The 18820-nt window shown below is 44.7% G+C and overlaps 1 protein-coding gene across 1 annotated transcript in view; it reads right to left on the bottom strand.

Annotated features, from left to right (window-relative positions):
* Positions 1-7407: 7407 nt before the first annotated feature.
* The window catches only part of LIFR (LIF receptor subunit alpha), a 79388-nt gene continuing 67975 nt past the window's right edge, over positions 7408-18820 (bottom strand). Inside the window, exons 17-20 of the mRNA XM_045439799.1 lie at positions 17968-18129; positions 16957-17050; positions 15022-15100; positions 7408-14638 (exon numbers count right to left, since the gene is read on the bottom strand). Of these exons, the coding sequence (XP_045295755.1) occupies positions 14015-14638; positions 15022-15100; positions 16957-17050; positions 17968-18129 (959 nt within the window). The 3' untranslated portion in view covers positions 7408-14014. The remainder of the gene's footprint in view (positions 14639-15021; positions 15101-16956; positions 17051-17967; positions 18130-18820) is intronic.

Genomic DNA, 18820 nt, shown 5'->3' with positions numbered 1-18820 from the left:
TGGGTAGCGGCTCTGTTGAGAGGATGTCGAAGAAGCTTCCTGGGCCCTTGGCTCCAGAGAGAGGTTTGAGGAGCCAGGGAGCCGGGAGGTGAACGCAATGCCTGTCCTGCCCGGGAAGGATATCGTGAAGCGTGGATTCCTGAAGATCTTTTGTCCCACAGTCAGGACCTGAGAAAATTCCCCAGACTTCCATGTGATCTAAGCAAGGATGGCTGAGGATGGGGTGAGGACAGGGGATGTTCTTGCCTTTCCTATTAAAACTGGCTTAGTTTCCTCTAAGCCCCGTTGTGGGATTTCTTTCTGGAAGGCCTTGGTGTGGGGGGGGCGGGGGGGGAGGTCTTGGTCCCTGCAGTGTCCCAGAAGCCCTCAAGTTGCAGCCTGATGATCCCGGCCTGGCGGGCACCACTCTGAATGGCCGCCCCGCTCGCCCACCCTCTTATTAGCTCTTCATTTCCGGAGCCGGTGCTGTCCCAGCCTCCAGGCCCGCGCCAACACAAACAGGCCTCGGGTTTCCATACACTGACTGCCCTGGCTCCAGAGGAACCGGTGCTTTCCTTCCGACTTCCCTCCTCGCCTTCCCCTCGCCACCCACCTCATCCCTTCTCCCCCTGGCGAGCAGGCCCTGCCTCCTCCCTGAGTGGGAGGAAGGATCTCGGAAATGTGCCCGGAGCTGGCAGCCCCAGTGCTTTCCACTTGGAGGAAATGCTGCATTTTTCACCTTTAACCCAGAAAAATATGGTTCTCAGAATGCTTGTTTTTAGCACTGTGAGTTCCCAAAGGAAGAAGAATAGAGAGTGGGAGAGGCTCCCAAGCCCTCTCGGCTCTGACAGCCACCCCCCTGCCCCAAAAGGCTGTTCCTCCTCGGATGGGGAGCGCCCACAGCAGCCTGCAGAGGCCCAGCTGCTGGGGAAAATAAAGGCAGAGAATTCCAGCTCCGAGTAGAAAGACGATTAATCTTTTAGGAGAGAGGACTGGACAAAGCATTAGCCCCTCCACACTCCCTTCATGGCCTCTTCTAGCTCTGGCCCGGGCCGGCAGCATCCGGTAGCTGCCGTTGAGGACGGGGGTGGGGGGTGTGGGGGTGCCCTGCACCAGCCCAGACCCTTAGCTGATAAGCGTGTGCGATCAGCTTCTGAAAGGTCTTAGTGGAAGTGACAGGCTGTCACTCCGGAAGTTCCAGCTTACAGGTGGCTATGTTCGGGCAACGACACGGACTGGCTTCTGGGATAGCCCCCGTGGGGAACTGCACTCCAGTCTCACATTCACGTGTTCCATCTTAATGACGGTCCTCCTTTGATGGCGCCCAGAGCGGATGCGCATGGCCTGTCTGGCTTGGCAAGACAAGCTGGCCAGAAAGACTGGCACCTTGCCCGTGGTCCTTCCATGAGGACACAAGCATGATGCTTCGTTGTGGAACTTTCCTACCCCTTACCCCGACCTGCAGTCAGACAGGACCAGCTCAGGGGCTCCGGGATTCTTCCGCGGCATTCTGCTGCGTCCTCAGGTTAGTTGTCACAGGCAGCACAGTCCCGGGGGTGAGGGGCCAGTGCCCAAGTGTCCACCTGCTGCTTTCCCATCCGAGCCCTGAGTCTGCCTTCTTCCAAAGTTCTCTTCTCTCAAGGACTCCGGTTTGAATGTGAAAGCAGAAACAGAGCCATTCCATCAGGGTGGGATTCAGGGACCCCCAGGATGCAATGAGGTCTGGGTTTGAAGTTTTTTTTCCCTTCTCACCTCCGCCTCCCCCTCCACAAACAACCTCCAGAACCCTGGGGGAGTTGTTGCAAACTATTTCCAAGCAGCAGCGTGCTCCCCGGGGCCCCGGCCAAGAACTGAAAGCACAGGGCAGGCAGCGGAGAAAGCTCGCTGTCTCTCCTCCTCTTTGTGTCTGCCTTTGCAGAGACGTCTTTGGTCCTAGAAAGGCTCCTGGGAGCACTTGTCTTTTCCTGGAAGGATGTGAGAGGAACACTATGTCTCAGTATTTGGGATGAGGTCGCAGCTTTCTATTTGTCTATCTTTATCTCGCTGACCTGCTCATGCTCCAAGTGGCTTACAGAGGCACGGAAATCTCTAAACACGTGGTGCGACCTCCCCCAGTGTCCCAGCTGCCCACCTCCAAGCAAGAGTCCCGCTTGGGGCTATGGCCTCCTTGGACAGCCCGGTTATGGGGCTGCAGCTCTGACTTGGCTGAAAGAGGACTTGGATTGGAATGTCTCTGAGAAGGAAGGCCAGGGGAGCTCAAGAAATTTGCTCAGATATCCTCATTTAGCCACAAAAGTAACAGGCACCGGGCCAGAGGATCAGCTGCAGAAAATCCTGCTAGGCTGCAGGAAAGCAGAGACCAGGTGAAGAGACTAGCAGACCGAGAGAGTGTGGAGGAGAGCGGTATGAGTTCAAGGCTGCCCCGGCTGCGGGCGTCCTGTGTTGTCACTAGCATCAGCTCCAAGGGGCACCTGGCGGAGTGTGGGTGTGATATGGGGGCACTGTCAGAGCAGAAAATGTACCCGCTGTTTGTCCGAGTCACATTTCTCCAGCCTCACGAATGAAGGAAGCTGGGGGACAGACTGGTCCAGCCCCTCAGGACTGGGGAGGTAACATGATTTGCCAGGGGTTGGGGGTCTTCTTTACGGTGACAGGACTGCCTCTGGCCTGGCAGCCCGAAGCCCTTGGGGTTTGTTCAGAGGCTTGGGGGCTGTTAGGCTGGAGGGAGGCCAAATGATCTCTTGGGGCCTCACATGCATTGCTTTAGCGCTCGCCTTCGCAGAACGTGCCAACACACGTTTGCTTCATGAACATTTGCTAAGGATTCCCTCGGTGGGAACCGACCCCTGGATGAGACACGGGTGAGCCTACGAAGGACAGAGAAGACCCAGCTCCTCAGATCCAAGTGTCCCCCAGGGCTGTGGTCTCGTCTGGCACACTCACCGGCCACCTGCTCCTTCGAAGCGGTCAGGAGACTTTCTTCAAGCCCCGGTCCCTCCTGTGAGCGCTCCTGATTCGGCTACCCATCGTGGATAATCTTCCTATGAACACAAGTCAACTGATGGGTAACTAATCGTGGGAGTGCCATCCTGTCACATTCACACTCCAGGGAGTGGGATTGTAGCAGCCCGTGCACCAGGGGCGAGCATCTTGGGGGCCATCTTAGAATTCTGCTGGCTAGACCCCATCAGCCCTGACTACCGGGCGGTGCTACCTCCCACACAGTGCTTCCCCGGAAACCAGATTTGTTTTCCTAAGACACGTTCATGTCATGTGCTCTCTCAGTAAAGAATGCGCCACAGCCTGCCACGTCCCTAGACAATGAGTCAAAGGCTCCTAGGATAAAGGGACTTCTATTCCCGGAGGGTATCAAAAGATTTCAAAATCGCTGTTTATAGTTCCTGAAAGTCCTGTTTCCCGTGGGTCCAGGGACTCTTACCAATAACGGAGGGCCCGGGATGGGGTTCAGCTGCTGGTGTGGGTGCCCCGAGGACTGGCTAAATTGACCCAGGCAGCTGCCTTTTCCGATGGCCACCCTGCATGAGCCCTGAGCAGCCCCCACTCCCGAGCTCCCGCTGGCCGCCCCGTCACCTTAGAGGAAGTACCGTGTAAGCAGAATTCTGCGTTAGGTCGGAATCTTCATTAGTCAGTTGGTATAAAAGACTACATTTTATGGCATAGAAAAGTTGGGGAGCGCTTGAGTATAATGTGCTAATGGTTCCTAGTGTGAAATCTGAGTGTTGTTTTTTAGTCCCAGCCAATTCAATGCCAGACGTCTTTGCCTGGCTTTCGAAGTCATCCATTATTTAATGAAAATATGAATAGTATGAATAAATTACGGACTAAAGGAATTCAATAAGGACTAAGGAATAAGAAATTTAAATAATATTTCCATATGCTAGTGTTACATATCCATGAAAGAACAATGCACATGAATATTCTATTGATATGAAAAAAGATTTTCAAAATATGTTAAATAAAAGAGTCAGGTTTGAAAACAGAATACACAATATAACCCTTTTATATATGCACGCATATACACGTATATGAAAATGTGTAAATATTTACATATACACATCCACATAGGAAAAATGTCCGAGAAGGTAACAGGCAAAGTGTTAAAAAATAGCTAATGCTGTATAAGAAGATAGCGATTTTTTTCCCATTTCCTTTCATTTACTTTCTAGTTTTTCTTCAGTGAGCCAGTAGTAAATATTTATTGTTTTGGCCACTTGAAATTCTACCTCTCTTCTTTTTGGGGGACTCTGTGTGGTTTTCGTAAAAGTGGCCTCTGAACAGAACTTCTGTCCAGCCACATGACCAGCCCATGGACGGACACGTGACACAGGCCAGGCCCACCAGAGTCCTCTCCCATCATGCTGGGAGGCCACTGGAAAAGGCAGTTGCCTGTAAGCTTGGAGGAGCCTGACCCTACGGGCCCAGCTCTCTGGGGTCATCTGACCTGAGAGAAGAAAGTTCTGGATGTAGAGAAGAGACGCGTTAGCCCCAGGTAAAGTGAGGGTCTACAGCCCCGTGTGGCCTGCGCAACTTACCGGGACTCACCTACCCATCAGGTAAATGTCTGAGAGATGCCATAAGGGTTGTCTTCTGGAGAAGCAGATGCGCAATTCGGGGAGGAGAGGTGGGAACAGAAATGGATCGCCTGGTTATGCAAATTGTCACTTGGAAGAATACGGAGAGCCTAACCCAGAGAGAAGGAAATCGATTTCCAGACAGGGAGGAGGTGCGGTGGTGGTGGATGGTGGGCAGGAGGAGGGCTCGAACCTGTTGTCACTTCAGTCAAGGCTATTTATCCTTTATCCACTGCTGTCAGATAGGAGGATAAGAGCAAATTTCCTTGAGGAGGAACACAGGGTCACCACGTTCAACAAATACTTGAGGACCTCCGGTGAACAAACCCTCCCTGGCTCACCGGAGAAGGAGCGCCTTGGGCCATCACCTTGTCTGAGGCACAGCAATTCCGTGAGGACCCCCTGTCTTTCCATGGTTGGAGACTATGCCACAGGCGGATCACCTCTCTGTAAAATAACGTAGTTCTTATATCCAGGAAACATGGTAGGCCACGTATTGGCTTTTCAAGGTATGGTTATTTCAGGACTATTAGGCTCTTGGGGTGCGTCTGATACTGTGCCGTGCTCTGTGGATGCAGCGCTGAGACGCTCAATTTCTGTGTCGAAGAAAGCGTGAGAACCGTGCTCGGTGAGCGGAGGGGGTGGGGGTGCAGGGAGAGGTGGGGGTGCTGTGCAGAGGTGGGCTGCCTGGAGGGGTGGGGGTGCCACACAGAGGTGGGGTGCAGGGAGAGGTGGGGGTGCCGTGCAGAGGTGGGGTGCAGGGACAGGTGGGGTGCGTGGAGAGGTGGAGGTCCTGGGACACTGGAAGAGAACTCCCTGAGCCAGCAATGCTTTAACTGAGACGTGAGGACGGAGACAGTCATCCAGGTGAAGAAAGGTGGAGTCCAGCATCTGAGCAGGTGGGAACAGGCCCCGTGGTTCATCTTGGCAGGTCTCTTGCCGTGTAACAAACAGCCCTCTGGGTAACTGTGGGCCGTAGCCTAAGCTGCATCTCATCCGTGTCTAAGGCATTTACACCTTTGAGGTGCCGGTCACAAAGAGCCGTTCCTGAGGCTTCTGGAGGGATAGAGTCACATGTAAGAATCTCACACCTATTCTGTTGGGAGCATCGCATACACTATGGGAATCCTCACGACAGCTTTGCGAGAAGAGGTTATCAAGACCCACCGTTCAGAGCGGAGGAGATCGAGAGGTTGGTAATTCCCCCGGGGTGGCCCAGGTAGCAGGTGGTGAAACCAGCTGGGAGCCAGATGTGCGCGGCTCAGGCAAGCCCGCCGCCGCCTGGTCTCACGGGAAACCCCATCCACCGCCACAGGAGAGGAGAGGAGCCACCAACGGCAGAAAATTAGACTCAGGTTCATTTGTGAAGGGTGTGTGCCATTGGCTGTTGGTAATTGGGCAATCTGGGATTAGGAGGGTGCACGTGTCTTGCACTCTGCTTCTTCAGGGCCTCCTGCCTCTCGAATCAGAATCCGCCCTGAGGACCAGGTGAGTGGGGGGCGGGGGGTGTGCAAGCACCTGCAGGGATAGGAAGACAGACGACGGCGGGGGCTCTGGCCTTGGAAGGCTGTCTGCAGCGGAGACGCGAGGGCCTGCTTCCACAGCAGTGATAAAGCTGACTGGGGTCACCCGGGAAGCAGATTTGCATCTGAGCTGGGACCTCAGACTCGTTCTCACCTTTCAAAGGTTCAGAGAGAATCTTGAGCAGCCAGGACACTTTAGTTGCACTCATTTTAACAGGAATTTCTGCTTCCCAGTTTTTACCAAAATCCTCCTCAAAAGCTTTTCTTGTCTCTTTAATCTGAAACTAATCACTCGGGGATAAAATCATCTGCAATTTAATCCCAAATTAGTTCAAGACATCTCTAGTTACATCAACTTCGCTGGTTCTTAGAGACCGAATAAATACTTTTAATTCAATTTTTCTGTTAGTCGCTCCAGGGGAAGGGTACTGGATCAACTTCATAGGCCATTCAGAACTTTTACACAGCTCTTTTGTAAAGAACTGGGGTTTGTAAACTAACATTTTTAGTGATGTCGAATACATTAAAAACAAGCTCATACATCTCTACTTTTCTTTCCCTAATACATCGTTCCTCTCTTTTTGACCTTTTCAAAGTCCCTACAGTTGATGGGGCTATATATTTTGGCTCAAGAATTCACCATCTGGGAACCAAGTTATGCATGGACATCTCCCTGGAGGACAGACCACATGTAGACGCTCTCCTAGGGCTTAAACACGAACACGTGTTTCACAACTAATTCAAAATCAGTTCACAGTTTCTTCAGGTTAAATTGTGGCCCATTCATATTTCAGTTGTTACTCTGGGTAAAGCACAGGCTACACAGGACCAAAGACTTAATTTCTCCCCCTTATGAAATTCTACTTAAGATCACTTCATACTTGAAAATTACTGAGGTTTTGCTGAAGCAACGACTGGATTTCCAAATTTGGTAACTTGAGATAAAACGAATTTTGATATATTCCTAGAAGCTCCAGAAATGTTGGTCTTCAAAGGGAAGAAATTAGAAACCATACTTTTAAGGACCAGTATTGTTTTTATAATGTTGGAGTCCCGCTTTTTGGTTATTTTTATGCTAACATTTCTGGTGCACAGATTATAGATTTAGTGGAAGATACAGATGATGATCTCAATGGCATAGCAATGTATTAAAATATTAAAAATGTAGAGATAGCCCTACGTTATTGCTTCATAAACCAGTGTAATTCTTATCAGAGTTAACAGAAGTATTAAAGCAGAAGGTATTTTTCCTAAGTGCTTAAGACAGGAGGAGAAAAAAAAAAAAAAACCAGTAATGCCCAAATTCGTCTGCGTAAGTTGTAAGAAAATATATTTATTTTTTTCCATGACAATACTATGATAAAATTGTTAAATACATGCACGTTTTAAAAACAAACATAAGTAACATCTTTAGAGTTAACAGCCAAGCATAATAGTTTTACATTTAAGGTGTCTTAGTAATAGGTTACTTATATTCTATGTTCTTGATATAACCATGTTCTCCAAAAGATATGGAAACTAAATTCTGAAATTATACGAGGATATAAAATGTTCCAATTTTCCATTCTAACAGCAACATAATCTCCACATTTTCACAAGGCAGAAAATACTTCAGTTGTCATCTCTGTTAAGTGGAGTTGTTTTATTCCATTTTGAACTCGGAATTCTGTGAATCAGACTGAATCACACAAATATACTGCAATCTGTAGTTTGCTTCCTCTACGTGAGTATTTAGATGTTTCCTTATATGATTACGTATGATTTTAGGTACAGATTATCACAAATTATAGCTCGGGTTTTTTTGTTTTTTTTTTGTTGTTGTTTTTAAGTCTGTAGTGGTGACATTTTAAGAAATGAATACAGGAACAGTGTTGGATTTGATTTCTCCCTATCTTTCCGCTACATCTGCACACACCTGACCAAACAAAAATTAGTAAACAGTTACTAGTATTTATTTTAAAAACTGAAATATTTAACACAGAACCCTTAAAAAAAAACACTCACTCTACAAACAACCTTATAAAAAACAAAAAAGTTATATCTGTTCACAGTATGTGTATTTTGTAAACAGTAATTCACTACAATGCAATTTTGAAAGTAAAAAAATGGCAATTTCCTAATGTTATGAAGAGGACCTCTGACTTCTGGCCAACTAATGAAAGAGAAGAAAAGGCAACACATTCCTTTAGGATAGTTAAGTTTCTAAGTGACTTTTACCTTTGGACCTGTTTTTAAGGTGGTTCTATCTCAAATTTTGGATGTCTTTCTATCCAGGCCAATCTTTTTCAAGCAACTCTGAACTGAAATGTAAGAAAAAGCCATGCTCCTTTCTGAGAAAATAACAGGAGAAACAAAGCCCATGGTATCTTAGAATACCCACCCTTCCACAACAACAAACCGAACAGGGTTTTTTCTTGTGTGTTGTCTTCAACTATTCATAACATATTCACATTTTCCCAAAGCATTATGTTGGAAGGAAAAAATTAAATAGATGAGTATATCATAAACATTCAAAAGGTTCTGGAATCAAATTGGGGTCAGAATATTTGAAAAATGTCTTATGAAAATCATTAATTACTATTGTTTTCTATGCTCAATTACAAAAATACTAATGTTAAACCTAACAGTTTAGCTTGTCCATGTTTCAATGAAAATTTTATATACCACCTAGAAATCTTTCTGAGCTCTTATAATGGAATGCTTAGGAGAAATAGTAAGTTCAGAAATTGAAAGTTACCCCTTTTTAAAATGGAATAATTATGAAGGGAAGTACATTTTAAATGTAGAAGGAACTTCAATACATTTAAATAAGCCATTCAACCAGGTATACAAAGTATTTTTGGCTTAAGGACAGCATAAGGTCTATGGTGTCAGTTGTTTGGGCTTTTTAAAATTATGACTGGCTACTGACTGCAAAGGCAATCTCAGAAGATTTATGTAACACAAATTAATTTTCTTGTCAATTAAATATTCATTTCCCCCACCCACATCTTTTAACTTATAGCCATCAAAAAGTACTATGTTATTACTGTTTTGTATTTGGTTAATATTCAATCGGTATAGTTTCCATATTTAAGAGATTTTGAACTTCCTGTTTCTATGGTTCTTCAGCTAGGCACTTGTACATAAAAACATTCAGAAGTTTTCCCTCTTAAAACACTTTTAATTTTCATTAGAATGTTGCAGTTATGTCTTACATAGGTAAATTCTGTCTATAACTTAGACACTTATAATCCAAAATATGAACATTCTTAATAGAAGGACAAATAAGCACTACCCATGATTAAAAGCAACAGAAACCTTTCAGAACTCAGTATCACAATTGTAAGAATTTGGATATATTCCAGATCAAATCACATCCCCTGGAATTTTACCCCACACGATAAAGCCTGACACATGAACTTAATGTTCTTGATCCTCCATATAGGCATTAAAAATAGCTCATTTGTATTATAACTGGCATGAATATGATCATGTAATAGACAAAAGCTCAAACTGAAAAGAAATAAAAGTCTCACGACCGTACTGAAATAAGAAGTTTAAATATTAATAGCCCTGGTACATAATCCATGAAGACATAAATGGAGCAAATTTAAACCAAGTGCTTTCCAATGATATTCTAAGGTCATATCTAAAAGATGCATTTACAGTAAGTTTAGAAAATCTTTTCCTTCTGTGAAAAATTTTCTTCTGGATATAAAAAGTAAGATGGATGGGCATGGTACCATGGAATTTTGTTTTGGCGGGAAATGCCAGTTTAAAATAAACGCTTTGAAGAAAGAGTTTATCCAGAGAATGAATGAGTGCTTATATTAATCGGTTAAGCTCACACGTCAGTGTAGTGTCGGTTCGCTAGAACACATGCTGGTTGGCACAAACAGGTCCCAAGTTTTGTAGCCATCAAAAAAAAAAAGACACTACGAATACTCATGAGGGAGGGAATAAGATGCAAGGAATAAGACAGTGATGCTTTTGCAGGAGTCTTTCCCAAGTTTTCGTTGAAACTGGAGCTACTTCGTGAGTAGATCTGAATCTTTCAGCCGATAGTCTTAGATCCACACAAGCTAGATCCTGATACATCCCACCCTTCAGGAAAACTGCTTATTCTGCACGTTCTGGAAGGGGCCTCGATAAACAATTACTCATTGAACTCCCACTATGTACCTAGTCTTTGTAAATAGTTAATGATCTCACATTTGAATTCTGAGATGCTTAACTTTAGATAAGAAATAAGAAAAAAAAAGACATTTTATAAAAGATATGCAAATGTTTAAATGGTTCGAAACAGATAACAGTAAAAATTACTTTAGCGTAAATAGAAAGAAAAAAAGTCTTATCAGATTATGTGCCTGAGCAGTAGAAAGCTTTGAGATAACATTTTCTGCATGTCGAATGTTAGGGAGTACTTCAATTTCAAAAGACCGTAAAATTGATTTCAACTTCTTTTTGCACTAACCTAAATCTAGTTATTCAAACACAGAAAGGGCTGTAATGTTCCTAAACGTGGACAACATGAAAACCACTAAGAATTACAGGACTAATAACTTCCAGCAAGAATCCAAGTTGCATCAAGTTTTAACAGTGTGACTTTCACCAGTTTCTGAGAGTGCGACAGTACTGGGTGTCTAAATTCTTCAGACCCACGGGCCGTGAGGGTTATGCTGGTATGGAAGACGAGGCTGACACTTCCGCCCTTAACTTGTTCCACGAACGGCTGCTTCTGAGTCTCAGCTGCAGAACAGAGCACCTCTGTCACCTAAGCACATAAACACACAACTGTCCAGATACCCAGGGCCACAATCTCAAATCCAGGCTTCTACAGTTCAACACACTGATGACTGCAACTCTATGTGGAGGTTAATCCACGCAGTCCATAATGTACAAGCTCTAGCTAATGTCAAAATGCTAGCTACGTCTTCTAAGAATATTTTTATGCTCAATGTTGTTTATCTAGGAGGGCCACTCGCAAGAGAAAGGCAGCCATAATGACCACCAAAATCTCCATTTCTCACAAGGGAAACTTGATCTGAAATTGGCTACTAAGTGAACTGGCTTGTAAGAGATCTGAAAATGCGTCCTAATACACACTACTATTAAACAGACATGGTGGGGCGTAACTGTAGTTCAGATATTTAGAATGTTCTAAGCAATGACTAGGCCTTAGTTGAGGAAAGAGGGATTTCCCAATTACTTTCCCAGTCAGGAAGGGCTGGAGAGAACAATTCTAGTCTCCCCTGCCCGAGGCAGAGGCGCTACCATGACTGGACAGAGCAGGACCCCTACGAAACTGCTTTTCACACTGGAGCATGGCCCCAGCATTGACGGGCAGTGCACATTTACCAGGGTCTCCAGTGCCACAAACAACTGGATATGTGACAAAGGGCATCTTCTCTCTCCACCCCTCCCCTCTCTCTCCCCGTGTTGAGGCCAACCCCCATATGCCCAGGTTGGGGGGTTGGGAGTGGGTGGGAGGTAATAACTTAGGATTTACACAGTGGGTCTGGCTGTCTTCAATTCCGTGGGAAAAGGCAAGGAACCTTTGGCCTGACACCTACACCACATACTCCGAAGCACACGGCAACTTATCAGGAGCCTACCCACACTAACAGTGTTAACTCTGCTTCCCATTAACCTAGTGATCACTGTGTATGGAACCCCAGAGGCAGGGGAGAGCAGAGCCGAGCAGCTCTCTGAACCTTTTTCATGCAGGAAAAGTACTGAAGTCTCGGACAGGGTGAAAGGACTCAAGAGCCCAGTGATATTCCCCGTCAGCTGAACAAATGAGTCGGTGTATAGGCTGGAAAGGGCATCGGATCCACATGGCCACGGCTGCAATGCATAATGCATATATACTGATGACGCAGATCAATTTCTGCTGGCCTGCCTTTTCCCATTCTCGGTGTGGTGTAGTTCATACCAAAAAAATGTCTACCTTAGCCAACACGTATGCTATCCTAAGGAGATGAAGTGTAGGATCCATTTGGTTTCAGGGGGAACGAGGCATGAGTTGCGGGCAGCAGGGGTGCGGTAATGACCAGCCACGGCGGGAAACGAAGGCAGCCCCAGGTCTGAGTGTCTGGGGTGTAAGCTGAGGAAAGGAGCCCAAGAAGATAAAGAAGAAGAGAAAACTGTTAGGGATGGCTCTGGCTTGATAGATTTTTCACTGTTGAAAATCCCAAGGAGCTATGACATGGTTTTAATATACCGTGTGTGTATATAATTAGTTCTAGTTCATCCCACGTGTCCATATAACATGAAGCTCAAGAATTTAGCTGAACTCTAGCAATTAGAGCCAGGATTCATAGAGTACCCAAATGGATTTTGCTCCTTGTCACCCTGTGGCTTTTTTCCATGACATGGTTTTTATAAAAGAAACAGTAGGAGCTAGAAAAAAAGACAACTGATCCATTATATGCAAATACATCACAGAACCTCGGATGATAAAAAAGAAAAAACCAGGCACATTTTGATGTATTCAGAGATTTCCATTTTTCAGGTACTTTGCCTTAACTGTCAAAAGACAAAACACACAAGACAACGTGGGGGTGAGGGAAACAGAAGATACACTTTTGAGTTTTTCATTCTGACCACATTCATCCTAGACATCACTTATGAAGACCAAAGGGGGCAGAGGAGGCCGAGAAGACACACAATCACGGGCAGCTCACAAAGAAAATGCTGTGCCCTTAATGCAGGCGTGCCCACGGATTCAAACTGACTTTGTGACAGTTCATACAAAATAGCCCTTGAGTAACTGTTCCTACAGGAAGCATTATCTTTTTAGTTTTAGATTTAAAACTTTGAGGACTGGATCAAACAGTCTGGACTCACGATCATTTCAGAGGCAGAACCTGCCAAAATGCCTGATCAGGAGGAACGTTTGCTACGAGGTGTCCTGGGTCATCACCGCCTGGGTGCGTGGGGCTCCGTGGCACAGCCTTCTCAGGAGGCACTGACACCGATCAGGGCTGCACGAGAATAGCCGACACAGAGAGACTGCCCAGTAGTCACCTCAAACAGGAAACCCCTGGAATCCTGTGTTTATCAGTAATACTGAATTTGCTCATGTTTACAAAACGGGCACCGTGTCACACGCAAAAAAACAGATGTTGAGAAAAACTTAGATCTGCAGTCTCAGAAATTTCAATTTTAAGTATCAGGGCAACCAACTGCAACAAGGGAAGTCAGCATGCAAGCGACAAAACAAGGGACAGGTTTGTAAACCCTCCCAAAGCAAGAGAACACGATTCTCATTTGGGCTGGTCAGTGTCACGCTCATTTTCAACGTTTGTACCCCTGAGAAAACTGTTTGATAACCATTATACAGTAGGCACGGAAATCAGTATACTTTATCAAACAAAACACTAAGTAGCTGTTGCTACGTTAAAAATTATATTAATTTTTCGTAAATGCTGTGGATAGAGGAGAATGATGTTAACAATTTTGAAATCTGTGCTTGGTTTTCATCTAAATGGAGCAAGTGTCAGGCAAATAAACATCATCTGTTACTTTGACATTTTTCTCCTTTGCCTGTAAATCTGCTTGCAATTCCATGAAGTATCCGTATGAGAAAACCACTGACAGAACAGAACGCGCTGCTGTGGGAGTTGTTTTGCATGTGTGGGACCGGACAGGATTAGCCGTGAAGTGCTCCCCAAAGGTGGAGCACGAGAGAATTCTTTGGCTCTAATCACAGATAGCTCCGAAACTTGAGTTGCATGGTCTGGATTTCTGAGTTACCCTACTTGGGCCACGAGACTACGTTAAGAGCACATTAACACTTGGAGTGTGACTTGCGCAGTGAGGTCCACCTTGCTAACAACACTTCACAGGATCCCTCCAAGATGCCCCGTGCTGGCACGGCAGCACCAGCAGTGAGAGCTTACTGAGATGGCAGACTGAAGTGACAGAGTGACACTGTTAGTCATTCGGTTTGTTCTGGAAGAAGTTTGTAAAGGACCACCCTCCTCCATTCGATTTAGGAGAGTCTTCATCTTTGGGAGGAATCAAAAATTGTCGGGAGTTAATGGAGCAGGGACTTCCAAAAGAGACAATTTCACTGTTGCTGTCTGTGGATCTGGGAGAGTCTGGAGATACTAAGTTCCAAGTATTTACATTGGCCTGAGGTCTGTAACCTGCAGTTTTATCTAAGTCAGCGTCTGCAGCCAGGTCTTCTACAGTAGAAGTGATGGGGAGGTGCATTTGTGGCTTATAGCCTGCCCCCCCGACGGGGTCGCTCTCTTGTTCCTCTTCTGGTTTTGCCTGAGGCTGGTACATGGACTGGACATCGATGTAAATGACTTGTGAGGTCCCTCCGGCTTCATCCACTCCCGGGTTCGGTATTTCTTCCTCGATGACTGGCGGACAATAGGACACAACCACGTGGTTCTCGGGTTCTGCATCAGAGCTCTCTTCTGGGCGCTCGGCTACGGGAGAAATTATTTCTGTATCTTCTATTTTAGGAACAGCTGATCGAGTTTCCAGAACTTCAACATTATTTGGGGTACAAGGATTCATTTCTAATGTTTTGAGAGCGCTGTTTCCCTGGAAATAGATTATGAAACAATGATTAAGAATAGCACTAAAAGCTGCCACAATGCCCTTCCTACAAAAAGGGGTGTTGCTGGAGGGATTTTTTTTCACAGCTGTTTATACAAATTTGTCTCTACTATTCTGTGGTACCTGCTAGAACAAAGTTACTTTTTTACATATCAATATGTTCCTTGCTATTAATAGCAATGGAAAAAAGAGCATGGTAAAAACAAGTTAAAATGAATAATTTCAGAAGTTCAGCAGATGTTAAAGCACTGCTCTTTCGCTTGATACATTTTACGTTGAATGAGATTTGCACATTAAAAGCTTTTCACAAAAGACTGAAAAAAGGAGGCCAGTACTTCAAAGAGAAACGTAAGAAAATAAAGGGTTACCTCACAGACACTCTTCTGAAACTGTAAAGCTTTACAATTTTCTGGATTTGGAATGTCAGGGTAGAAGGTTTCTTTAATCCTTTAAATAAAGATGATTAAGTACATTTAATAATTGAGATGATCAATTAGACAACAAATAAGTTAGTAAATCACTAGGTTTACTTGGACATTTTATATGATGCTTTAATGAACTTCTGAGATAAAAATGCAAGATCCTTTTTAGTGTGATCATTCATGAACCTTTGTGTACAATGCACTGAGAGGTTCTTATTTGAAACAGACAAGCGGTACTTCTATTTTAGAACAACAGCATCTTCTGAAAATAGAGAGCAATGAATTGAAATGGTGACTGTACTCCCAAATCATAAGTGAAACAGAGGACCTGCTCATCTACTCAAACGTCCACAGTGCAAACTAGATTAAGCAGGGCCCATTACTGTGGGAACATATTTGCATCAGGCAGTTCTCCACTGCTCGTATCAGGTTCTGGACTATTAAGGGAAAAGGCTATTAATGTGGAGCAAAAACTAAATGCAAACATAAAGGGTATTTTCTCAGTGCCATATTACATTTATAGCTGTTAAAAGGAAGTTTAGTATTTGAAATTCCTGCAGGAAAAAACAAAACAACTTTGTTAAATGTTAAGTATGAAATGTTCTAGCTTTTAAACTCTCTCATGTTGGGGCGCCTGGGTGGCTCAGTCGGTTAAGCGTCCGACTTTGGCTCAGGTCATGATCTCACGGTCCGTGAGTTTGAGCCCTGCATCGGGCCCTGTGCTGACAGCTCAGAGCTGGAGCCTGCTTCGGATTCTGTGTCTCCCTCTCTCTCTGTTCATGCTCTTGTCTCTCTCTGTCTCAAAAATAAATAAAAATTAAAAAAATAATAATAATAAAAATAAACTCTCTCATGTTATCTTTTGTATTAAAATCATTTTTAAAATGTGATTTTTGGTAATGAAAAGATGGTTACCGAAACAGGGTATTCTATAGTTCTAAACTATTACTATGCTAATTTATAAACCGAGATTATTAGAATACATTCTCTTTTCTGTCATGAATGATGGCATTTTTAATGCCAGTGAGGGCTGTCTATGCCTGAACATAGCCATCTGTCCCAAACCCAGCCCAGGACAGTGCCTGCCAGTTGACCATGATGTACTCTCTCACACGGAGTCCCAGCTTACCACCTCACCTCACCTCCTGCCTCTCAAGCTTCACCCAGACACACAGTTCCTCTCACTTTCTCCAGATGACCAAGCTCTTTCCAATGTCTGAGCCTGCACGGGAGCTCTTCTCTTTCCCTGGAACACTCTCTCCTCTCCTTACACTTTGGGACTCCACTCAAATGGAACTCCCATAGGGAAGCCTTGGTTGGCATCTCTAGTGACGTGGTTCCTGTTATTCTCCTCCTGGTGCCCAGTGACTTTCCTAGTACCCACTCATACTTTGTAAGCGTGCATTTACTGGATGATTATGTGTTTAATGTCTACCTTTCCCTACTACGATAGAAGTCTATAAGGATCACGCTTATTTAGTTCACCTCTGTCTCACTCTTCACATGGGAGATATCATTCTTATTTGTTGAATAATGAATAAATGATAGTAGTTTCTAAATAGGTCATCAGGACAAACGTGATCCTAATCATTAATCTTGCATAGAGGTACTGCCCTATTTATGCCTGTAAATATTTTTTAGTATATCTGCTATTACTTAAAATTATTAGTAAATACAGCAGGAAAAAATTTACCTTTCACTTGACTAAAAACCTTTAAATAACATGCCATGTTCTTGCTTACTATTAAATCCAACATTGATTCTGACTAAATCCACATTTTTCACTGACTAGTTTCAGCCAAGTACTTCTCCGTTAACACATAAACTAAACAATCATGCTCTTAAGAACACAACAGCAAGAGTAAATGCAGGTACCATTACCATTCTCGTTTCCGATAGCAAAGAATGCTCGTTACCACTCCCACAATGACCGCCACCGCCACTGGGATGAGGATGGCAATAATTAATCCCACAGCTAAAAAGAGAATATTGGATATAGTCACATCACTATTTTTAGCATGAAGTATAGAATAAATTCCTATCAGAAGACATTTAAGTTGATAGATTATTTAAAGGGAAAAAAATTCCACTGCTCCAGGGACATTGAAAAACTACTCAAATATGACCTTTAGGCATTTTAATAATGTTTACACTAATACTTAAAATTCTTTAGAGCACAGCTGAGCGCTACTGACCGTTAGATTCTTCTTCCCTGTGTATGGGGCGGGCGAGGAGGCTGTCGTGCACGCTCTAGGAAGTTCCACAGAATCCCTGGGCTTCACCCATGTGATCCCAGGGGCACCCTACAGTTCTGGGATCCGAAAATGTCACCAGACATTGCCAAGTATCCCCCAGGAGGCAAAATCACCCCTGGCTGAGAACTGTATCCTCATGGTGCTTTACTCAGTGTGTGAAGCCCACCTCGGGGCTACAGGACACGCCATGCCCCGACTCAAGTTCTTTGCCACGGACAGTCAAGACTATCTTCTCCAGTCTCCATCTCAAATTTGTGAATGCTGGGCTTTCCTTTTTTTTTTTAAGGATATTTCTTTCACCCTTCTCTAGATATGTTAAAAATCACATTTAGAATAGCTAGGGCAAAAAAGGATAAAGTGGGTCACCATTATCTGAATTCAACATGCACTCAGAACTCCAGACTTCAGAGGTATCCTTAATTCCTTAATTTCTTAGGTACTCATGAGGAAATAGCTCCAGATAACTGGCAAGAATAAATATGAAGCCATCCCCATGGCCTCTTAACACTGCTGGCCACCCACTTTAAACATGCAACACGTGAAGTTTTTTAGAAGAGGGTTCCTACAGCGACAAAACTTGCTAGAAGCGTTATGCACTCAAGTGTGGAAAGCATCTCAACAGCAGTAATTAACTTACAATTTTCCTTTGTCACCACAAACATGCTCTTCTCTGGGCCCATTCCACCATCTGTATAGGCTCGCAGGACCAGATGGTAACTCGTTTTACCCTGAAGATCGGCAATTCTCAGTGTCTTCTGGGAGAGGTCGGTAATATTCTTAACCTTTATGTCAGAACGACCTATTTTTAAAGCGAAGATTATTATTCCTGATCTCTACACCATTTTAAACACCTGGTCATTCATCTCTTGTTCTACCCACATCCCTTTCAAGTGACTGGTTGCTGGTCACCGGGAGGACCAAGGCCTGTGGAATCAGCGAAGTTCTGCCAGTTAGTAGTCGTGGAACCTGGACCTGTTATGTAAACCTCTCTGAGCTTGAGTTTCTCTGCCCGTGGAAGTGAAGTTGCCATACATTCCCTAGGACAACCCCAGCGTATAGCCGACAAACAAGAGAAGTCTCTTCTCTTCCTAAGGACATGAGAACACACCACAACCGCAACTTGCTCGGGGAGGGGGACGCGGTGCCTGGGGCTGGTACTGCCTGAGCTGAGAGAGAGGTTTGAGGGAGGAGAGCCCGCCTCGCCAGAGCACTTGTTCCAAACCACCCGGGGTAGAGGCAGCGCACCAGGGTTGCCGGACGAGTCACTGGCGAGGAAGCCTTGAATCATTTCAAAAGAAGTATGAAGAACTGTCTAAACCATTATTTTCAAGTTTGAATCAAAATACCGGAAGACAACAGTTTGCAAAACCGAACTGTACTAAATGGCTAACGGCCAAAAAGTAGCAGCTCCCTGCCAGCACCTTCCCCTGCCACCGACAATCACCACACAATCTGCCTCTTTGCGGATTTACTTCCGTATTTTGAAAAAA

Source organism: Leopardus geoffroyi, chromosome A1 (assembly GCF_018350155.1).
Source record: "Leopardus geoffroyi isolate Oge1 chromosome A1, O.geoffroyi_Oge1_pat1.0, whole genome shotgun sequence".
In the NCBI taxonomy this organism is placed as follows: domain Eukaryota; kingdom Metazoa; phylum Chordata; class Mammalia; order Carnivora; family Felidae; genus Leopardus; species Leopardus geoffroyi.
This window is presented reverse-complemented; position numbering and strand designations above follow the sequence as displayed.